Source organism: Sminthopsis crassicaudata, chromosome 2 (genome assembly GCF_048593235.1).
Source record: "Sminthopsis crassicaudata isolate SCR6 chromosome 2, ASM4859323v1, whole genome shotgun sequence".
NCBI lineage: Eukaryota > Metazoa > Chordata > Mammalia > Dasyuromorphia > Dasyuridae > Sminthopsis > Sminthopsis crassicaudata.
Window position 1 is genome coordinate 398,850,882 of NC_133618.1, and position 24,005 is coordinate 398,874,886.

The following is a 24,005-nucleotide window of genomic DNA, read 5'->3' on the forward strand; positions in this document are numbered from 1 at the left end:
CCAGCCTTTCCTTCCCTGGGAGTTCCCCTGATTTATAAAGGGGTTCTTTTCTCTCTCCTGGAAGCCTAAGTATCTGACAAACCAGCCTGTATACTGAGAGTCAGGGAACCTGGGTTCTAGTCTCATTCTGCCATTGGATCCTACGTGATTTATAGTAAGTCACTTGCCCACATTGATCTTTGGTCTTCTCTATACAAGATAATGGATATGATAACCAAGGTTTCTCCTTGATTTTTTTTTCTGCTTCATCTGTTTGCAGGAGTCACCTGCTGAGGTTGAAGATAAAAACGTGAGCAGGAGGTAAAGCCAACAGGTGGAATTCTGAGGAATGGAATCAAGATACAACAATCCTGCTCCTAGCCTGGGAGGAAGGATGAACTGAGCAGTGACTTCTCAGCACCCTTTTCTCAGCATCTTAATGAAATTCCAAGACAATTGTCCAGGTATGAGGTTATATTGTAGACATGCCAAATTTGAATTTAACAAGGCATTTGATGAAAGTTCGCATGATATCCTAAGCCAAAATGCAGAGTTGTAGATAGATGTTTATACCATTAGGTAGACTGAGAACTTGTTAAAAATAACTAGTGATTTGTGATTAATGGATCAATGTCAATCTAGCAGAACAGCTTTTGGGACCTAAGTCTAGCTTTGCTTCTATCAATATCTTTGAGGAAATCATAATGGCATAAATCTGTAAGTGACACAGTGATATAAAGAGATAGCAATATATTGAATAGAGAATTGTGATATCTTGGCCAAAACAAGAGGCCAAATTTTATTGTATATGATTTGATAGTATTCCTCTTATTTGATGAAATGTGATGGGAACAAATATAAATTGGGTTCAAAAAATCAACTATTTAATATAAGTTTGGGAAATAGGTGTCTAGAGAGCAGCTCCTGTGATGAAGATTTGTGGGTTTTCATGTTCTGCAAGCTCAACTTAATAGCCAGAATTCCCAAGCCTTTAGGCTGTATAAATAGTTGTCTAAGGTCCAGAAGCAGTTAACATCTTGCTGTGTTCTTTCTTGGTCAGACTCTAGGTCACACCAGTTTTGGGGAGCAGGTCAGAGCTTGCTATCACACTTGGTCAGTTCTAGGAGCTACAAGTGAGGAAAAACATGTATAAAAGAGGTCAAATCATGAGTGAAGTAACTTACCATGCGATAGGATTAAGGAAGATGTTTATCCTGGAAAAGAGGACTGGGGAAAATGGTTTTTAGCCATTTGATAGTTTTGGATGGAAGAAGGATGAGATTTGTTTCCTTTGATCCTAGAAAACAGAACTTATAAGAAATGGGTAGAAATGTACGGGTGCTTTTCAGCTCAATATAGGGGAAAATTTGTGAGAGCTGCCCAAATTTGGAATGAACTGTCTTAGGAAGAAGTGAGATCCTTGTCATTAGAGTGCTTTAACCCTAAAAGCTAGACAGCTACTCTTTGGGGATGTTGCAGAGCGAGTATGATGGACAAGAGACCTTGACTGGAGTCAGGGAATCTGAGTTCAAATCTTAACTCTGATATCAAATGACTTTATGTTCTCTTGTTCCCTTCAACTCTGAGAGTCTTTGAGCCTTCTTGATGGCTCATCATTAATTGACTCATAAGACTGAATCTTTTTTTTTTAATTTATCAAGCATTTTTTTTCTTTCTTCCTTTACTAGAGGAAAATAAAAAGAATGCTAACAATAGCTAACACTTATATCGTGCTTACTGTGTGTTAGGTATACCACAGTTGGGGGAGTGGGTTGTTTCCAGGCCCCTGGGACACAGAAGAGGATCAGTGCAGGGTGTGAGCCCAGTTTGAGGCAGCAGAAAGCACCAAGATGTGGCAGATTTCAGCTTAATGTTCTTTGAATATGTTTCTGAGTCTTTGGCTCTGGGGAAATCACAGAACTGTTAAAAATCCAGTGTTGCTTACGTCTTTTATGATATTTGGGGTCCCAGAGATCCTCTTGTTACAGTTAGCAGAAGTTATTTTAGGGGATATGAAGTGCTTGTAGGACTGGAAGCAATTTTTATTCCTCCTCAGCTCCCCCTTCTCATTCTCCCCCCCTAATTATTGAAGCAACAGGGTCTGTTGGACATAATTTTATCTCTAGCGTGAATGAATTTCTTGACTCCTGATTGAAGGTAAAGTTTAGAACATATGCTTAGAGTTCATTCTGAATGAGATGGACTCTGGGCAAAGACTTATCTGTGCAAAAGATCATAAAAGTCAGAGCAGGAAGGAGCTTCAGAAGCTGTCTAATCCATTTTATAATTGAGGAAACTGAGGCCTGAGGTAGTTGAGTGACTTGCCTCAAGAAGTATCAGTGATGGTTAGATTTTCCTGTTGCCCTCTTTCAGTGTAACCATGTTGGTTGCATATATATCATTAAGGGTGTTTATAACCCAGAAGTGGATGAACCGGTCATGCAACAAAAGCAAGGAATAACAAAGCCAGAGCTACATCCACAGCTTATTAAAAGAACCAGGAAAAGCTTGTTATTACATTGATGGGTTCTCTTTGTGGAAGATTTACAGAAGGGTAAGGACAAGAGTCAGAGAAAGGATGAGGCTCTAAATGGGCTGTAGTCTCTGCTGGAGAGCGTAATCCCCTTAGTTGTGAAGTATCTGGAAGTATTGAGGTTGACTGAATAATCTTTAAGGTCTAACATTCTGTGATTCTGGTTCCTTGGGGGGTGGAGGAGAGATTGTGTGAGGCAGACTGTGTCCCTAGCACCCTGGAAGCCTAGGCTCTGGTGGGGTATGTGTGCTTGTGTTTGTGTTTTTCTTCCTCATGCTGCTGGCTGTGATGATAATTAAAGCTTAATGTGTAATCTCTCTGCTCCAGTGGCTGTCTCCTTGCGTTGCATCTCCAGGCATTGACACTAAAACCTTAGTTATCGTTTCTCAGTTTGTAGCCAGATAGATCTTCTGTGATACCTTCGTGGGAAACCTTTTAGCTTGGTGCCCTAGGAAGTGGACCCTGTGCTTGAAAGTGGAGGAAACCTGTTTCCTTCCTGGTTTTTCTAAGAGAATGAAATTTGAGTTTGAAATGGTCAGTGGGCCAGGAAGATTCATGTGGGACCTTCTGTGTGGATCTTCTGAGGTCTGTGGCAGTGAGTGACAGGTCTTGGATTTGGGATTGGAAAGGACATGAGTATTATCTAGTTAAAACTTCCTCATTTTCCACATGGGGCTCAAAGATTACTGGTGGAAGGAGGAGGCGCAGTAAGTAGCACTCCCCACTTGAAAGCCTTCCTTCTGAGGACCCGGTCTCCCGCCCTTCCCTTCATTGTCTGACAGAGCCCTCTTAGCTTTGAGTTTTCTTCTCTCCCTTGGAGTCCAGTTTAGGATGAGTAATTTCAGTTTCCAGGAAATGTTTGCTTCATTTTCCCTTTTCTCCTTGCTCTGATCACTCCTTGACTTGGTCAAGGTCGAGTATGGAGGGACTTCCTATCTCAGCTGGGGTGTGTGTATGTATGTGTGCCTGAGAGAGGAAAAAGAGAGAGAGAAAGAGAGGAGAGATATGATATGTGTGGGGATTGTCTACTGCTCCCGGCATGGTGGAGGATCCTCAGGTTATTGATACTCGTCCTAGATTCTCTGACCTCATCACTTTTGCTCTCCCTTTCCTCTTTTCCCATAAAACAAAGAGTTTCTGAGAACATTGCAAGGAGAGATTGGTTGTTGTGGATTGTTTGTTTTTTGTTTTTTGGCTTAGGGAGAAGTATTCTGATTGTCCTGGTTCCGAGGCTACTTTCCGAATTTTTAAGGTTGCCATAGTGTCTCCATGGACACTGGAGCATCTTATTCATTACCAGCACCTTGCCGGGTAGATTAGGGTCTAGGGGCAGAGAGTAGAACAATCAGGCTTACTTTACCCATTCTGTCCTTTCCCTGCTTTGCTTTGGTGGTTGTTGTGGTTGGTATTTCACACTGAGAAATGTCCTTGAGGCTCATGGATAGCTACTCTCTACTTATATAGCCCAGCCTGGACTACCTTTGGGGTAGACTGAGGCACTTAAGGGTGAAACCCTTATAAGCCCAGCTGCCTCAAGGAGGCAAGTGGCCCCGGTGGGATGAAAAGGCGCTGACTTTCTAGTTAGTGATTTAGCCCCCTATACCACAGTGCCTTTGGTAGGTGGGTGTGTGCAAGGCGGGCACCCTGCCCAGCCCTCTATTGGGAGCAAGCCATTTAGTGTGGGATTTGTGTGTGTGTGAGGGGGAGGGAGGCTGGGGCTGGAAAGAATCCTACCTTCCTGGGTGGTCAAGGTTTTGTTTACAAAACAAGCATGTTCCCCTATCCTCTATCCCCATTCCAGGCTTGGCTTTGCTAAAATGCTTTTCCCTTATTCTCCCTCCTGATGAGTAAGGGAAAACTTGGCATTTCTATCATTGGCAGCCCTGCCTCTCCCTCCCACATGCAATTAACCTGGAAAGAACTGACAGGATTAGACAGGAAAAGTAATCAATTAATTTTATTCTGAGAAGGTGGATGACATTAATCTTCTTTGCTGAGGAAGGGTTGTGGGGTTATTTAGTGTTAGTGGAAAGATATGAATTGGAAATCTTGAGACCTGGTGTCTAGCCCCATCTCTAGTGCTAATTAATCAGTCAATCAATAGGCATTTATTAAGCACCTACTGAAAACTAGGCACTGGTATAGAGGGCTATACTTCCTTTTCTATAGCCCTTCCCCCCTCAGCTCTTGTAGAGACTTCTAGATCTTCTTTCAGTGACTGGGATGGATAACCAGGGTTCTTGGGATTAAATTTCCAGGAGGGAAAGGAACATGTCTCAGGAGTTGACCCAGAGAGCTTCAGTAGCGGGTCTGGTGCTGTTGAGGAAGAGGTCTAATTAGCCCTGATGGCAGGTGACCTTGGCTGGCTGTCAGACTGTATACAAAGCTTGTGGTCAGTTACTTATTGGGAATGTAAGGTTTGACCACGTCCATTCAGAAAAATTACTACCTCTTGAGTTATGGAAGCTTGGAAAGTAGCCTCCCAGTACATATAGCAAGAGTAAATGCTTTAGCCTTCTCATTCCCTCTTCACCTCCAGCTCAGAGGAAATAGGAAGAGGTGAGACCGGGGTTTAGAGATGCTTGGGTTTAAACCCTGAGCTCTGACATCACAATATGGGCCAAGTAAAAGTCATTTAAACTCTCCCTTCCAACCCCTCCCTCCCATTCATTAAGGATAAATCACCCTTAGGCTGATTTCGTTTGAATATAAGTTGTTTCAGTTGTATCTTTGATTTTCCTCAGGCTTGACACATAGTAATAATTGCACCTTACTTGGCCCATAGTAATAACACTTACATGTTCATAGTACTTTAAGGTATACAAAGTTAACTTTGTTATCTTATTTAATTCTCACCAAAGTACACTTTCTCTCTCTCTGTCTTTCTCTGTCTCTGTCTCTCTCTTTTTCTCTCTATCTCTGCGTGTGTGCAGGCATTTTCCGAGGCAGGATTTAAATTTAGACTTTACCAATCCAGGACTCTCAGGTGCAATCCACCTATTCTCAGTAAGCACTTAATATTTGTTGATAGATTACTGTGGGGAAAATGTGCTTCATAATACTTAAAACATTATAGAAATATGAGTTGCAATTATGTTCCATTTTGTATCTGCCCAGTGTCGTGGCAGACGGTCCCTCTGACTCCATTTGTAGAGAAGGTTGATAAGAAGCTTGGAGTCCTAGATGACAGGCAATCCCATGCATTTTACATGTGTTACAGTATAACCTAAATACAATATATGTGTGTAAATCCAATTTTCTTGTTGCACGTTAAGAATTGGGTTCCCGAAGGTATAAGTAACCTGGGTAGATAGACAGTAGTGCTAACACTACATTCACTTCCCAGTGTTCCTTCTCTGGGTGTAGTTATTTCTGTCCATCATTGATCAGCTGGAAGTGAGTTGGATCTTCTTTATGTTGAAGATTTCCACTTCCATCAGAATACCTCTTCATACAGCATTGAAGTGTTCAGCGATCTTCTGGTTCTATTCATTTCACTCAGCATCAGTTCATGCAAGTCTCTCCAAGCCTCTCTGTATTCCTCCTGCTGGTCATTTCTTACAGAGCAATAATATTCCATAACCTTCATATACCATATCAATTCTTTCTTAACTTTAATCACTGAAAGGGTGTTGCCTCAGTCAAACAATCCTGTTAAAGATCTTAGCTTAAAAAAACCCAGGTCTCCCATTTCATCCAGCGCTACTCCAGTCATCTGGACCCAGATGGCTCTGGAGGAGAAAGTGAGGCTGGTGACTTTGAATACCTCACCCTTGATTAAATCCAGTTCACTTGCACATGAAGACATCACCTTTCTGATGTCTTGGTCCTCTTCTAGAACAAAGGACAAACAACAAAAACAATAGCCTAGCATAAGGGAGGCAATGTGATGTAGGAGTTTCAGATAGCCTACCTTCTGAATTTTGTCTCTTTTACTTAAGCTGTGTGACCTTTCTGGACGGCAATTTCCTTCTCTATTTGAAATTCAACCATTTAGTCTTTCCCTGCTTTGAATATCATGAATCCCACTCCCTTTCCCTGAGTTGGAAATTACCTGGAGGGGAATGGGAGTTCCTTCTGATAGCTCATATCATATAATGTAGTATAACATTCTTTTTATAGTCTCTTTAAGTTTGGAAGTATGCTTGTTGATGAAGCCCCAGAAAGATTCAGTCCTTTAAGGAAAGTTGGTCTCTGGTGGAGCCCAAAGTTATTCCAAAGTGATTTTATGCCCATTTAGAAATTAGATTTAGTCTTCCCAATTAAAACAAAACTAAAGACACAAAAATGCCGTCTATCCCTATGCAGAATCTGGGGAGGGCAGGGCCTTAATGAAGATTGAGCTGTAGGGTGAGATATTAGTATTACTCTACAAAAGACTTGTCTTCTGAATAGGTCTGGATGTCAATCCCAGGCCCTTGAGTCTTTAATTTTCCTATACTTTCTTTAATTAGGGAAGGTCTCAGTGACATAGCTAAACTGTGCTTTTAGGGACTGATGGATTGAGATGTTTAGGGTTGGAATAAGGAGAGGCAGGCAGCTTTAGTGAACAACTTCTCAGTAGGGTTGCTATATGATTGGGCTGGATTTACCCAGCTAAATAGTGAGGGCACTTTCACTCATTCATTAAGTTGAAAGACATTGGGGGCTCTGCTTCTTCAATAGGGAAACCCTGAGCATGAGACGTGTAGAGAAGAAAGGGAAGGTAGTGTTATTCTTTGCCTGCAGGATGGGCAGTTATGAGGCACCATGGATAGAGTGCCAGACCTGAGGTTAGAAAGATGAGTCTTCCTAAGTTCCTCAGACACTTAATGTGTGACCCTGTTGCCTCAGTTTCCTCACCTGTCCGAAATGCACTGGAGAAGGAAATGGAAAACTATTCCAGTATCTTTGCGAAGAAAACACCAAAAGGGATCATGAAGAGTCAGAAGAGACTAAACAACAACAAAGCTTCCTAATTCTAAAACCGACTTTCCATCTTTCCCCTCCCTTGTACCTTACAAAGTGGACATGTTCCCTTTGCCAAAATGCAACCTTTTGATCTTGATGCAGGCATGTATTCTAGGATAGAGTCTCAGAACTGTATTAGATGTCAACAATTCCTCCAGAGAATATTCCTTGTTCACTGGACCTAGAATGAGAATATCTGGTTTCCAGTCATACTTTTTCCTCCAGCCATCTGTATGATCGTGGGCAACTCACTTTTTCCTTTGACTCATGTAAGATGGGTGTAATAGCATATATATTGCTTCCTTGTGCTTTTCTTTGGAAACTATAAAATGCCATGTGAACTGTGACCCTTTTTCTTCCTCTCTGACCCATGCCTACCTGCTCCTCGGCTGCCTGGGTTCCAACTAACTTGATTACTTTTTCCCCTTCCAGAGCTGGCCTCCAGAGCCCCATCAGGCCCACCTGGACAGCATGAAAGCCCTTCCCTGCATCAGGGTGTCCCTGGACCCCTACCCCAGCTTCCCTGGGAGGCCCTGACGCCCCTGGGCCAATTCTGCTCTGCCCCCGGACTAGGAGCAGATTTGCCATGGTGACATAAACAGGGCGAGGAGGAAGGAGAACAGCCCAGTCCATGGACCACCCTCCCTGGTGGGAAGAAAAGACATTCTCAGTCCCTACTCATCCCTGTGCACAAACAGCTTCTGTTATTAATTATTTTTAATTTATTGCTTTGGATTGAATCCTTTTTCTTCCTGTGAAAAGAGTTGGGGGGGCGGGGGGTGGGGTGGGGGAAGTGGTTGCCAAGCAACACTGAGAAGCCAGGATGACCATCCCCCTGCGCCGAAGGAGGCTTTGCAGGCAGGCGTCCCCTCAGGCCGTGCTGCTCCTGCTGTTTGCCTTCTGTGTGCTCAGCGTTTTTGTCTCTGCCTATTACCTGTATGGCTGGAAGAGGAACCTGGAGCCCTCAGGTGAGGTCACTGGGCCTGACTGTAACGAGGAGCCCCAGATCACTCCATCACGCCTGCTCCCCCTCAAGACCCTGAAGGTATCCTCCTCATCACGAACTGATCCCCTTGTGCTGGTGTTTGTGGAGAGCCTGTACTCCCAGCTGGGCCAGGAGATTGTGGCCATTCTGGAGTCCAGCCGATTCAAGTACCGGACAGAGATCGCCCCTGGGAAGGGGGACATGCCCACGCTCACGGACAAAGACAGGGGCCGCTTTGCACTCATCATCTATGAGAACATCCTCAAGTACGTCAACCTGGACGCCTGGAACCGGGAGCTGCTGGATAAGTATTGCGTGGAGTACGGCGTCGGGATCATCGGCTTCTTCAAGGTAAGGGCCCTGTGAGGGCCAGGGGAAAGGCTTGGGCTGGCTAGGGACGCAGCAAGGACACTGGGTGCAAGGCGGGGAGTGCCTGGGACCAGTGTGGTGGCTGCTGAGCCAATTAGCATTTTTCTGTTTTTGCCCTTTATCTCAGTCCTGGACACTTAGGGAAGGGGTGGAGATGGAGGAGAGGCTTTTACCTTAAGCAGCTGTCTAACAAATACCTGCCATAAATTACTAGAGATAAGGAGTGCCCTCTGCTAGAGATACAGTTCAAAGCATCCATCCATCGAGGGTGGAGTCAGAGTGCTATCTTTGGACACAAATGATGGGGCATTAAGTAGGAAGCCACAGTGACCCAACCTCTGGAGCCTAAGCCCTACTTAGGATCATAGGATTTATTGCTGGATGCCTCTAATGGCTTTTTCCAGGTTCAGCAAATGATTGAATCAGCAAGTTTTAGGATTAATACAAACCTTATAGAAAGTCAGCCTGAGCACTTTAAAGCTCTGGGGGGAGGGGGGGGAAAGGCTTTTGTTGGTTTGTTTGTTTAGCTCTTTAGTAAGTGCTTGACCCACTCATTTTACTAATGAACAAACTGAGGCTCAGTAAGGTCTAGTGACCTGCTTATGGTCACACAGGGGAATCTTGTTCCTGTCATTCTAGATCCATTGCTCTTTTCTTTTGAACATGAGTTTTGTTGAGGACCAACAAGGGGCCAGGCATTAGGGAAAGAAACATTTTTACTAGACTAGTAGCAGCTGTTGAAAACAAAGTACCTTGTCTGGGTTAGCAAATGTGTTAAGATATACATTTTACATGCATGAAAATACTATAGAAATGTTTATAATTGTTATTATTGTATGAAAAGAAAGTTCATTGCTCTTCCTTGAACTCAAGTTCTAGTGATTCTGTTAGTGGGTCAGCATGGGAGAGAGAAGTATCTCAGAAGTCTTGATGTAGTCATAAGTAAACATTATTAAGCACCTACTATGTGCCAGGCGCTGAGCACAGAGCATACAAAGTCGGTGTTTCCAAAGAGTCTGGTCTGATAAGGGAGACAAGAGGCAAACAACTGTGTACATCCAAGCTCTGTATTGGACAAATGGGAGAAAATCAACAGAGGGAAGGCACTAGAATTAAGGGGAAATCAGGAAAAGGTGGATTTTAGTTAGGAATCTAAGTGAAGCTAGGGTAGAAATGAGGACAGAGAGCATTCTGGGGTGGAAGAAACAGAAACAAACAAAAAAAACTTAATTGTTTTGGGATGCCCAGTCTGTCCAAGGAAACACCAGTGAGCAATAGGGTTATCTGGCTGTAAGGTAATGCAGAAAAGAAATGTGGGAATCCTAGGGGAGTGGGGAGTAGCAGTTACCATAGGAGGGACAAAATGGTCGTAGATAAAGAATATAACAGAGAGAAGGAAACATGTAACACACTTTGACCATCAAGACAGTCTTAGGGGTTTATTTTGGGGTGGAGAGAGTTGGAAGGAGAGATAAGTAACTCTATCAGTGGAAATGTTTGTGCAGAAGCTGAATGATCACTGGTCAGAGATATTCACGAGCTAATAATTTAGAGCAGTAAAATGTAGTGAAGTTCAACTCTCTACTACGTTGTCTGACTTTTGTCCTTCCTGGACTCTGAACTATCCTCTGCAATCAGTTTAATCAGAGACTGCCCTCTGAAAATGGGACTGGGGTTGAGACCTTACCAGGAAAGAGATAGCAAAACTAATAACCCGGAAATGACCTATTCAATAAAATGCAAATGCTGGGAGTTCCTGGGATAGGGAAAGCCGAAACTCAGGTTTGTCTGTGGCCAGGAGAGTTCTCCACTGGAATATCATCAGTACTTGGCTTGTGTGTCCCATGCTATGATTTCTCAGGGGCAATTGTTCAAAACATATTTAAAAACATGCTTAGCTGTGCAACTTTTTCTAAACCTAGACTAGCTCGATCTTAATAATGGACATCATATCTCAGTATTCCTCCTGCCCACGTTCCTGCTCATCTTTCACAGCTCTTTTATTATGAGGGCTGTAAACATCAGAAAAGTTCTGAGTTAAGTGTTAGGAGACCCCAGCCTGACTCTGCAGTTTCCTTATTCTTCAAGGACAGACAAGTCAGTTTCTCACTGTCTCACAGTCTCAGTTTACTCCTTTATAAAATGGGGATGGACAGAGTACAGAAGGGGCTGGTGTCCATCTTGCCGGGGGGCTGCCAGACTTCTGGTTCTACTTGAGGCACATAAGCCAGTCACCATAATCTCACATCCCTTACTATTCCTTCCTTCCCAATAGGCCAATGAGAACAGTCTGCTGAGCGCTCAGCTCAAAGGTTTCCCTCTCTTCCTCCATTCGAACCTGGGCCTGAAGGATTGCAGCATCAACCCCAAGTCCCCGCTGCTGTATGTGACCCGGCCCAGCGAGGTGGAGAAGGGCCTCCTGCCTGGGGACGACTGGACTGTCTTCCAGTCCAACCACTCCACCTACGAGCCGGTGCTGCTGGCCAAGACCAAGTCGGCCGAGTCCATCCCCCACCTGAGCGTGGGGGCCGCCTTGCACACCACGGTGGTGCAGGACCTGGGACTGCATGACGGCATCCAGCGGGTGCTCTTTGGCAACAACCTCAATTTCTGGCTGCACAAGCTGGTCTTTGTGGACGCCGTCGCTTTCCTCACTGGCAAGCGACTTTCCTTGCCCCTGGACCGCTACATCCTGGTGGACATCGATGACATTTTTGTGGGCAAGGAGGGCACCCGGATGAAGGTGGAGGACGTGAAGGTAGGGATGAGAGGAGGAGCCAGCACATTAACCTGTGAGAGAGGGCCCCCGGGACATTTGTTACTGAGGGGCCCGCACTAAGCCACTGTTTGTGTACTGAAGGGCCAGAAGGACCCTCTAGATGCATTATGTATTGGAAAAAATATTGGGTTTGGAGTCAGGACTCCGGTTCTAGTGCTGGTTCTGTGACCTAAGAAAAATAACTTCTTCTCAGGGAGCCTCAGGCTTACTCTGATCCAAAACAGGCAGGGAGGGAGGAGTTGGATTTGTACTGGAGAATCTCAAAGGGATCTTTAAATTCTGTGACTCAGTGAAATGTCACAATATCTCCATCACATTGCTAGGAAGTACACCCAGCTATCCTTCCTGCTGTACCTGAAACCTGTTCTCTCTTGTGAAGAATGGAGGTTTTTGGTTCCTCCTCCAGATATCATTCAGTATGGGCTGGGTGAGGAGAATTGGTTTTCACCCTCCTGTCACAGACTTTCTGTGCATTGTCCATTCCCTTTTGAGGCCCTCATTTTCCCCACCGTTGAAAAATGGAAGGAGTAATAGAGTTTCGGTTGGAGTGATCCGTCTGGGCTATGGAAAGAACAGAAGGAAGACAGTGCCTGGAAGCAGGAGGGGGTGGGAGTAAGCCCTGTGAGCAGCTGGGTGAGGGGGCAGGATTAGCTCTTTCATCCTTTCCTTCTTCTCTGTTTTCTAGGCCCTTTTTGACACTCAGAATAAACTGCGCGCACACATCCCAAACTTCACCTTCAACCTGGGGTACTCAGGGAAATTCTTCCACACAGGTAAGTAAGTGTGCTAGAACTATGACCTGGCCTGTGAGAACCTCTCTCACCTATGCCTTCGGCTTCCATCCCGAGTGGTTGGAAACAGGTGTGCTAGTGGTTCAGACCTGTCCAGCACTTCACATCCGAGACTAATTTTGACTCAGCATGCTAGGGGAGATGTCCAGGATGCTGAGGAGGCAGCTGTCATCCCCTGATTTTGGCAGCATCTCTGACTCCCCCAAACAAAAGCTCAGGAGGGATGGGGGGAGGTATCTCTTGTACTCTTCTGAGATATGCTCAGCTCAGAGCCTTCTGTTGTCTTCTTGAGCTGAGCTCGTGCCCACCCTGAGAATCTGCATTCTGTGAGTCGTGGAAGTTGTGGACTTCCAAACGCCCCTGTTGCTGCTGAGCAGGACCCAGTGTGGATGACACAGCCTTTTGGAATGGGTCTGGAATTGAGGTAAAAATTGAGCAGATTCTCTTCAGGAGGGAAATCTGAGCTGGAGAAGCAGCAATACTTGACCAGGACCCCACTTGAGCCTAGTCCTAACTCATTCTGTGGTCTTGTGTAACTCACTTCCACCCCCTAGATTCAGTTTCCCCATCTCTAAAATGAAGGTGGGAGACTCACTGACTTTTGAGGTCCCTTTTAGCTCTAGCATTGTAAGCTCCTATTCTGGGATTCTACATAGAGAGACTCTTTGTGCTTCTGCTGTGCAAGAGTTCTGTTAGGAACCCTGTTGGCTTCCTCATGGTTTTTTGAGAGAGCAAACGGTACCTGATTTTCCTTTCCAAAGATCTGTTTATTCAGGCTTTTGCACATCAAGCCATGTGGGCAGCAGAAAGGTACACTTTTGTGGCTTGGCTCTCTCTACATTGTTGTCTCCTTTTTGGATGTCTTTGGATTGTAATTACTGTGTTTGCTTAAATTGAGGAAGCATTGGTCTTGTTAACTGCTTTCCAGTGGGCGTGTGTGCATGTTAGGAAGAACTGCTTCTTAGGTCACTTTAAATCTCCCTTAGAAAAAAAACAAATAACAGATTTGTGTTGTATCTTTTTATAATACTTAGATTTCCCACTCTATCCTTCCTCTATAATAAAGAGTAATACTATTATTATAAATAGCAATATGAGCACAGAATAATAAAGGAGAAAAAAGTTCTGTAAAACTAACCAAGTGGCCAAGAAACCCTGATATACAACATTCCATACTTATTGTTCCTCCCCAACTCCCTACCAAAGACAGATTTGAAAGTGGGGATAAACCTTCCTTTCTTTCCCCAAGACTGACCTGTTAGGTGGAAAGCATCTAAGGAGAAGGAATTGAGTCAGTGACACTTAGTAAATGACTAGAGGAAGTCAGGAAAACTTCAGTGAAGTCAGTCAAGCCCTGTCCCGACACATACAATGTGACTTGGGATATCATTAAACTCAGTATCCCAGGTAACCCCCAGGTACAGAAACAGTGCTAATCTATTTTGATAGAGTGTTTTTTCATGGGAGATTTCTTATATGAATAAAATTCCAGATCTAGAACCAAACAAAAAATATAATAGAAAAAGAGGGCAAAATGATTCTACATGTATAACATATCAAATAGGGAGAGGAAAGAGAGGGAGAGAATTTTGAATTCAAAATTTAAAATGAATGCCAAAAATTGTTTTTACATGTGATTGGGAAAAAAAATAAAATCTTACTCAAAAAATGTTTTTAAAATAATGAAATTAAAAAAAGAAAAAGAAAAAGAGGCAGGTCTTGAAGTCAGACAGGTCTGGATTCAAGTCTGGCTTCACATAAGTACTGGTTTTGAAACCAGAAGTCACTTGACTTCTTAGTCCTCCTGTCAACTCTTGAATATAAAATGTAAAACAGTTGCTGCTCTGTATTAGTAGAAAGTTTCTTCTTTTGATTAAATTATAGAACTCCAAAACAGGTATTTGAGTAGGAATTTTTTTTGGCTGATTGTGGATTATTTGGCTGAAAGAGGGCAAGAAATACAGATAATGACATAATCATTGACACTTGGGCTGTGACACATATCTAGAAGTGTTCCTGGGGCATGTATTTGACCTCATCAATGCCTATTTTGCTGACTTTTGGGGTAGAAAGTTGTGATAAATGCATAGAATAGACTACTGAGAGGTGATTGGATGCACTTTACTGGGGAACTTGGGAGTAGGGGCATATTTCAGGACATGATGATGATGCATGCTAGGAATAATTTAGTGGCAGCAGATTACAGAAAGGGCCAGGGAGAAAGGTGATCTTGAGATGACAGGAATCACTCCTTTCAGAAGAAAATTGTTGGTGGAGTCATCATTTTTAAGAGCCATGAGCATCCTCCTGAGTCATGAGGAAGTGACTGATTTACTTGGGGATGAGGGAGAGAAAGAAGAGGTCTGAGATTGGGGTACCTGAAGGGAGAGAGAGAGACACATAGGAGGGAGAGAGATAGACTATCATAACAAAAAAGAATCTTAGAGTCATAGACTAATAGGATGGAGAGGGACCCTTCGTCATTTTAATCCAGTCTTTTCAGTATCAGAATATTCTCTTTATTTTTTTTGAATAATATTTTTTCTTAATTACATGTAAAAGCAATTTTTAATATTCATTTTTTTAGGAATATCTTCCTTATCGTTTTTAGGGTCATCTAGCTTATGCTAGAATCCTTGCAAGATGGGCAGACCACTCAACTTTCTCACAAGGCAGTATGATGGTACCAATGTGGGATGGCTTCTAATGGTTAGAAAAGTCTTCTCATATGTTGAATTAGAGAATGTGTAGAGAAGGACACCCAGAATGGGGAAGAGTGGAGAGGACTTGAAGGATGTCTTCAGATATTAAAGAGTTCCCTCATGTCACATAGAAGAAAGGAATTAGAATTGTTCCCTTTGATCCCAGAGGCTGGAACCAGGAGCAGCCAAATAGGAGCTTGAAGACAGGAGAACACTTTTTAACAATTAGAGCTGTCCAAAAGCAGACTGGGCTACTTCATGAGGGAAGGGATTTTCTGTCTTTGGAGGTTTTCAAGTAGATGCTGGTCTGGTCTGGTGGGGATTTTTCCTAGGTAAGGATGCTAGTTGCTGAGGTCCCTTCTAGCTTGAAATTCTGTGATTCTGTTGACCTGCTGCTCTCTAATTATTCCTAGTTCTGTCCTCTGTGGGTAATTCGGATTAAATATAAGCCCTCTAAGAGAACTGTTTGAACATTTGGCAATAGTGACCATGTTCCCCCCATGCCAAACAAGCCCATTCCATCCTTTTTTGATGTATTTTCCAGCACTCTCTCCACGCGGGTCCCCATCCTGGATACATTTCAGGCTGTCAGTGTTAGCATAGGATGCCTGCTTCAGAATCCAACATTCCAGTTGTGGTTTGATCAAAAGCAAAGAGCAGTGTAACAATCGATCGATTGTCTTCCTTGTCTTGTAAAATATACACTAATGGTTCTTTTAATGCCTCCTGAGGTGATGTGAGCCTTTTTGTTTGTTTGTCATGTCTCACGGTTGGCTTGCAGCGCTTCCCCCACCCCACTCAGTACTCAGTTGACTTTACAATGGCTCCCTTGGGAAGAGGCTCGTTCTTTTGGTCCTTAAAGCGAATGTACTTCCCGTATCTTGCTCCAGGATGTGTCTGCCATCGCCAGGTGGTGGGGAAAGGTGTTGCGCTGCACTTATTTTTAATCTCAGGAAGCAGGGGTTGGTGGTTCTCACTCTGCGTGTCTCTGGGCAGGACCAGGGGGGATGTTTTTGTGCCTCAGCTGGGTCTGTATGTGGTGGTGCTGTTACCTTGGCAGCAGCCCTCCTGGGCATGGCAGCCACAGGGGGTCTCTGCTTTTCCAGCAGGTGTCAGGAGCTTTTTCTGGTCCCCTGCTCTCAGTTGGGATATTTATATGTGTGAGCATGTGCGGGAGGGACAGGGAAAGCAGACAATCCTATTTGCAGTTTCAAGAGTAGCTAGAACCTCTTGAGGAAGGTGTTGGAGGAGAAGGGGAGAGAAGAAATCTTAGATCACATTCTCAGTTCAAATAGGGATGATGTGGGAGTTTTCTTTGGTTTGGCATTGTCTTGGCTCTTTCCTAGCCTTTGAATTAGCATGGGTTATTAGAAATAGATTCTGTTCCATAAGCCCTTCTAATCCCACCTCTATTAGCAGTGACATAGTAGGTACAATGGAAAGGTACATAGTAGGTACAATTTACTTTGGAGTCAGAGGACCTGGATTCTTATTTAAGGCTCACAACAACCCTGGGAAGTAGGCACTGTTACCATCCCCATTTTATAGATGAGAAAACTGAGGCAAAGTGAGGTTAAGGGATTTACTTGCCCAGGATTTTCACCTATATCTGTCTATATTTGAGCCTTTGAGATCCCCTTCAGCTCTGAAGCTTTAATTCTGCTTTAAATAACAAATTTATCTTTTAAAATTATATCTTCATTCACTGATAATAACCATAGCGTGCCAGATCTTACTTAGCCTTTTCCCTTATTTGTGGGGTTCTGCAACTCTGTCCCTTTCTGTGTTCCCATGGTCTGAGCTTGACCTTGAGGCTGACTTTGCTGGGCTCTTGTTAGCTAACCCTCTTCCCCCAAGGCCAGTCCGGCTGGGACATGACATGACATGACCTCACCAGGTACAGATGCTGAGGATGATGGCGACGACCTGCTCTTGTCCTATGTGAAGGAGTTCTGGTGGTTCCCACACATGTGGAGTCACATGCAGCCCCACCTCTTCCACAACCAGTCTGTGCTGGCTGAGCAGATGGCCCTCAACAAGAAGTTCGCTGTCGTGAGTAAGCCCCCTTCTCTGGGCTGGGGGGCGTCCCGATTCCCCCCTCCTCCAGCTCCCGGGCCCTCACCCTGCTCCTCCGGACCCCACCTCGGGGCACAAACCCAGCCTTGCTGGGGACCGACTTTCTTTATAGTTTAGCCGAAGAGGGAAGATTTAATGGTGAGAGATGAGTTCAAGAGAGCATACGACCAGATATTAAAAGGCATGGATAGCTGGATGAGGTCTAAAGGAGAGAGGAATGTGGGGGAGGTGGGGCTTGAAAAAGAGGTAAACTTATTTTCCTACGAGGGAGAAAGAGAAAATAGGTTTGTCTTAGATTTAATAGACTATTCATACAAATTAAGTATACAATTATAACTGCTTAGATGCAGAATGTCCAAAAGAGTTTCATTATGCTTTTTGCCCACCAGTGAGTTATGTATAATCAGAGAAGAAAGAATAGCCTGGGGAGAGGCATTTTAATTTTTCATGTCTATCTGTCCCACACCTACCAGACACTTAAGTGGCAGGACGTGAGTCATGTCCAGAGTCACACACCTCTCCCCGCCGGGGACCAGTTGGACTGAGAGCCTTGAGGCTGACTGTGTCAGGCCCAAGGGAGCCTGGGCTGAGGTGGCAGAGGATTGGTAATTGTGCCGTCCTTCCCCCTCCCCTGCTTAGGCCCTTTGCTCTTCTGCCTCATTAGCCACCCATTGAAACAGACTCTTCTGTTCTCACCCTGCTTCCAGTTTTAGATGACCAATTTAAAGTAATCCCCTGGGTTTCACTATTGCCGAATGCTGCAGCCAGAAACCTTTTCAGTCTCCTTTGGAAGCTGTTTGAGATTAGTGTTAGACAAGGAGGAAAAAACAATGGTGGCTTAGAACTCCAGGAATGGGGTTCCCTAGAAACTCTAGCTCAGAGCCAGACCTAGAGCACTCGGACTTTGGGCCGGAGAGAATAAGGATGGCAGAAGATCTCCAGTGGGAGCCTGGGACAGAGGTCCTCAGCATTGGTCTCTGCTAAACTCTCTGTGTGTGTGTAAAAATGTAAATATAAAAATAAGACAGAGGTTTGGTACTTTGCCAGCCATCAATGATGAGATGCATAAGATATTTTAAATGGCATCATAATCAGTTAGGTGGGTAAGGGAGGGTACCCATGGATTGGAAAATAGAATATCAAGGATAGATTTTTGGATGGGATTCCCTGAACTAGGACGAGGTGGCCATTTGAATATAGCCAGTCGAGGAATTTGGAAGCTCACAGTGAGAAATTTGATCTGGGGTTTGATTGGAACCTTTTGGGAGGAGGTAATTGAAGGAGCAGATGTGGAAGGGGACTTGAGGCCTGGTATGAGGGGAGACCTGTATGAGGCTCTTGAGATTAGGAGCTGACCTCAATCCAGATGTGAAATCAGAGGTGGGATTTGAAGGAAGTTGTGTTTGCTTTGGGTTTTACACTAAACTGGTTTTCTAAGACTTGGAAAAAACTTCAGAAGGCATTCAGAAACATTCTTTAGGAGAGGTACATCAGAAGGACCTGTGATTCTAGAGCCAGAGGTCTTGGGTTCAAATTCTGCTTCAGATGTTTACTACTTGTGTGACCTGGGACAGGGCTCTTACCTTCCCTGTTCCTCAGTTTCCTCATCTGTAAAATAAAAAAGAATGGACTAGACGGCTTTTGGTGTTTCTTTTAGCTCTAGTAGTGTGAGCTTATGGCTATATTCTGTCTTCTCACTCTGGGGGAGAAACCTGTCACCTTCATTGTGCTTGGTAAGAGCCTCAGTCTCGGGGAGGGGACGTGTGCTCACCACCCTGCCTCGAACTGTTTCTGTCTTTAGGAGCATGGGATCCCCACCGACATGGGCTACGCCGTGGCTCCCCATCACTCTGGCGTGTACCCAGTCCACATGCAGCTGTACGAGGCCTGGAAGCAGGTGTGGGACATCCAGGTGACCAGCACCGAGGAGTACCCCCACCTGAAGCCTGCCCGTTACCGCCGTGGCTTCATCCACAACGGCATCATGGTAGGTGACTTCCTTCCGCTGCTAGAAGGATCAGATGCTCCCAGGGAAAGAACGGGACTTTCATAGGTGATAATCTAGAGCCGGCAGCATCTGTTCTTCACCAGTGTCCTAGAACTCAGGTCTAGACCGTCAGTGATAATGAACCTCTTTAGTGGGGCATAGACAGGGTTATCCAGACTTCTTGGGGCCTTTCCTGGAGAGGATTGTGCTGTGGCACCTGCTTCTGCCCCCTTGTTCCTGGGCACTGCCAGTTTGTAGGGATAGTGTGTGTATGTGCATATTTGTCTGTTTATAAAACAATGCAATTTTTTTTTTCTTGCTTTCAAGAATAATTTCATAGTTCCTGCCCAATTCAATAGGAGACCCACCCCACCCATTCTCCTAGGAAAGGGGTTGTCTCCATAGGGTTACCCTCCGCTATGGAGAACACTCCCTGGGCCAGTCTGGAATGGAGGGCATCTAGTTGAACTGTGTCTCAAGACCTGTCCCTGCTAACAAGATGTCAGTTCCTTTTCTCCTCTCCTTTCCTCACTTAGGTCCTCCCCCGACAGACCTGTGGCCTCTTCACCCACACCATATTCTACAATGAGTATCCCGGAGGCTCCAGCGAACTGGACAAAATCATCAATGGGGGAGAGCTCTTCCTCACTGTGCTGCTCAATCCCGTGAGTGTCAGCCTCCTCCTTCCTGATGGGAGCCTCAGTTCTGTCTGTGGGCCCAGAGTGGGCCCCGGGGGTCCAGAGTGGGATGAGTACGGTGCTGTGAATTAGAAAAGGGTGGAGAGTCACTACCTTGCCTTGCCTTATAAAATACTATAACTTGTATTACTATACAATATATATTGTATATTGTGCCTATAATATACTATATATATATAAAATGTATCTAACGTGCAAGAGTGCTCACACACACAGATACACATTTCACACTGATTTTTTTTTTTTCCATTTAATTTGTCCAGCTATTTACTCATTTTAACATTTGATTGAAATTTACTGTTTTGGACTCTTCTCTCATGGTAGTGTATGTATGTGTGTGTATTCATACACATTACATATATTTATATATATATATGCATGTAAGTACATAGGTACTGATTAGGACATGTATATGTATATGTGTATATGTAAATATATATATGTAACTGTGTATATGTATAGTATATACATATGTATTTGTCTGTCCATTCATAATATTTTTTGCTTTAAGAAATAATTCTATAGTCCCTGTCCAGCAGTCTTACTCGTGGGATTAGCTTTGCCTTTTCTGGTACATGGTAATTGTTTAATGAGTACACTCTGACGGACCAGTAAAAGTTAGAGCTCAATGCCAACATCTCTAAGAACCATGTTCTTTAGTTATAGACTTCCTATGTATTCCCTATAGAGGGAATCTTAAGAGTATAGAATTTAAAAATCTTTCATGCCGTTAGAACCTAGAATGTCAGAGCTGGAATGGATTTTGAGATCATTGGTGTTATTTTTACTATTTCTCCATGTAAAATATTAAATATGAACTTATTTAATACCAAAATAATATGTAGTAAAATTTAGTGTTAAAAAATTGTTGCTTTATTTTGTCCCACATTTGGTTGACTTCTCCCTTCTTTTGTACTAGAAATATTTCCTTTTACCAGCCCTTTCCTGGTCAGCACATTAAGAATTACATAAATATATTTGAAGCCCCAAAGTGGTTATTTTTAATTAGAAAAAATTGGACCTCCATATGTTGCCCAGGCTGGAAATGCCAGACACCATCACACTCTGATTGGCACAGGAACTTAAACCTGCTTCTTTTCCAATCTGGCCTGATTTGCCCTCAGTCAGCCTGGAAGCCCTCCTCTTGCACCAGTGCTGGATTGATTGAGAATGCCTCACTTAGTGCTTCAGAACTCCCCAGCCCAAGAGAATATCAGCCTTAGCCTTCTGAGAAGCAAGGATTAGGGGGTGAGCCTCTAGGCCTGGCTCCAAGAATGTTCTGTGCCATTCTTAGTTGGGAAATGCTAATCTAATCCGGCATCCTGATTTTAGAATTAATGGGGAGATGACTCCCTCAATGTCACCCAGCTCGTCGGTTGTTTGTCTTTAGTACCCTCTGCTCTGTGGGGGAGTTCCTGCTGGTTCCTGCCCCTCTTGCTGAGAAACGTCCCTTTCTTTCCCCTTCCTAGATCAGCATTTTCATGACCCACTTGTCCAACTATGGCAATGATCGCCTGGGATTGTACACCTTCAAACACTTGGTGCGCTTCCTTCACTCTTGGACCAACCTGAAGCTGCAAACGCTGCCACCAGTCCAGCTGGCTCAACGATACTTTCAGATCTTTTCTGAGGAGAAGGACCCTCTGTGGCAGGTGGGAAGTGAAGCTTAGGGTCCCAGAGCAGGGACTACTAGTGGGAGAGTTACAGGGAGGACAAGGGGCATCCATCCCTTCCTCCCCACTATCCCCAGATGGTGCTGGAAGTCTTAGGCTCATTTACCATTGCCAAAGCCAGAATGTACATTCACTGAATGAGTAGTTTTAAAGATCAGTGTGCTGGGTTTTATACAAGATACCAAGGTGAGCCAGATAGTTTTCAGTTTCCTGGTACTCACAATTGGGTATTGGGGGCAAAGGGAGGAGAAAAAGTCATTGACAACCAGAGTATGAGAGGAGTGAAACAAATTAACTGCTCAAGGTTTAGCATAGGGGTTCTTAAACTGGGATCTGTGAACTTAAAAAACATGTGTATAAAAATGATGTATGATATATTAATGTTTTTAAAGGCATAAAATAAAAGATAGTGGAAACCAATTAAATTGAAAGTTACATATAACATATATAGGTAAATATATATAAAACATTAATATATCATCCATCATTTTTTCTCCTGAGGCAGTTGGGGTTAAGTGACTTGCCCAGGGTCACACAGCTAGGAAGTGTTAAGTGTCTGACTTCAGGGCTGGTGCTCTCTCCACTGCTCCACCTCATACTGCCCCTCATACATCCTTTTAAAAAACATTCTGAAAAGGGACCCATAGACTTCATTAGAATATATAGATTTAATCTATTTATTATTTTGAGTGTTTTATGTAATATAAAACTCTCAATATAATTGGTTTCCATTACTTAACTATTTCAGATGGCTTGCTGTCTTGGGGAGGGCCAAAGCAAGGGAGGAAGGGAGAAAAATTTGGAATACAAAATTTTACAAATCAATGTTGAAAACTATCCTTACATATACTTAGAAAAATAAAATACTATTGAAAAAAATTTTAAAAAGAAAACATACTAATGTATTTTATGAACTTCATCAAACTCCATGATACGCAAAAAGGTTTAAAAACCCTTGATGTAGAGCAAAGGTTTTTAAACTGGGTTTTGACCCCCCTGAAGGTGGGGGATAATGAAATTATGATTTGTTATCAGTAAATATTTGATTTGTATATCTAGTTTATATACCCAGAGTTACATAAAAATTTCTCAGACGAAAAGGAGTCTTGAGTGGAAAAAGTTTAAGAAGCTGTGGTCTATAGGAACCATAGGGTAGGGCAGGCAGAACAAAAGACTGAGTTTTGTCCCACTCCATGTTATTTGTCTCCTTGCTTTTAAGGATCCTTGTGAAGACAAGCGGCACAAAGACATCTGGTCAAAGGAAAAAACGTGTGACCGGTTCCCCAAACTCTTAATCATTGGACCCCAAAAAACAGGTATGCTTCCCTCTGTGCCCCTGACACCTGGCTGTGCTGGTTGCCCTGATGCTCCCCATCTCCTTGGGACGACCATAGTAGGATGTAGGAATTATCCAAATCTCAGTTTGAGGAATAAATCTCCATGTACTGCCCAACCTGGTGCACTTCAAGCTACTGTGAGCAGAGCACCAAGCTGGATGCCTGTCCTTGTGGAGATTGCCATCGTAGAGAAGAAAAAGAAACTTAGATAAATATAACTGCAATATTACATGGCAGGTGCCTCAGACAAGAACAGGCCAAGAGCTGTGGGAGACCCAAGAAAGATTTTTACCAAGCAGAAAGTCCAGGAAAGGCATTCTGGAGAAAGTGGTATTTGAATTGAGCTTTAACTAGAAGAACCAGCCAACCAGGCGTGTTAATTGAGACAAGCATTTTTATTTTGAAATGAAAATTTTTATCATCCTATTTCTTATTTTCTTTATGGATTAAAAAAAGAAAATGTCCCGTGTCAATTATTGATGCAGCCTGGCCATTGGTGGGTTTTTAAATTCCTAGTCCTTCTAGCCTTAGGTGGGAAAAGGAAATCCCTCCAGTCTGAGGCTATGTGTGAGCCTAACCCCTGAAGCAGGAAATCAATTGGCTTGTTCGGGGGACATTTTCTCTGGGCTGTAGAGTTGGGGGAGGTGAGTCATTTGAAGCCAGAATGGAAAATATAATGTGCCAGATTCCTGAGACACTTGAATACCAAGGGAAGATAATTGAGTTTTACTTGGGAGACAGCTGGAACCACTGAAGCTTTTTGAGACTAGATAATTACTGGGACGTCTCCTAACCCCTGTTTCTTGGTGGTGAAAGGAAGGAACTCTGCTCTGGGACAGAACTTTTGGGGATATTTGGTGCCTTCTCAGGCTAATACCCTGGAGGTGTTCTCAGTGTGCTGTTTCTTCTCAAGCTCGGGAGCTTTCCTTTCAGCATGATTCAGACCTCCATGTAGCCATGAGAACAAGTATATAGACATATAGTATGAAACTAGACAGCATTTATTTAGTTGTGGTGTATTTACCCTGGAGTTTGTGATCTTGTTTTTTGCTTTAAAATTTTTTCTTGGATAATATTGCAAAATAATTGGTTTCCTTTGCAATACTATATAATCCTACATATCCTAAAATAAAATATGAAGGATTA

At 43.6% G+C, this 24,005-nt stretch overlaps 1 protein-coding gene across 2 annotated transcripts in view; it reads left to right on the forward strand.

Annotated features, from left to right (window-relative positions):
- Window positions 1-24,005, forward strand: part of NDST1 (N-deacetylase and N-sulfotransferase 1) — a 51,297-nt gene that overhangs the window by 17,332 nt on the left and 9,960 nt on the right. For both annotated transcript variants that reach the window (XM_074291798.1, XM_074291797.1), the window contains exons 2-10: window positions 260-443; window positions 7,895-8,798; window positions 11,092-11,574; window positions 12,281-12,368; window positions 16,986-17,140; window positions 18,966-19,151; window positions 19,688-19,816; window positions 21,319-21,501; window positions 22,742-22,838. In XM_074291798.1, coding sequence (XP_074147899.1) covers window positions 8,286-8,798; window positions 11,092-11,574; window positions 12,281-12,368; window positions 16,986-17,140; window positions 18,966-19,151; window positions 19,688-19,816; window positions 21,319-21,501; window positions 22,742-22,838 — 1,834 coding nt within the window. In that variant the 5' untranslated portion in view covers window positions 260-443; window positions 7,895-8,285. The remainder of the gene's footprint in view (window positions 1-259; window positions 444-7,894; window positions 8,799-11,091; window positions 11,575-12,280; window positions 12,369-16,985; window positions 17,141-18,965; window positions 19,152-19,687; window positions 19,817-21,318; window positions 21,502-22,741; window positions 22,839-24,005) is intronic.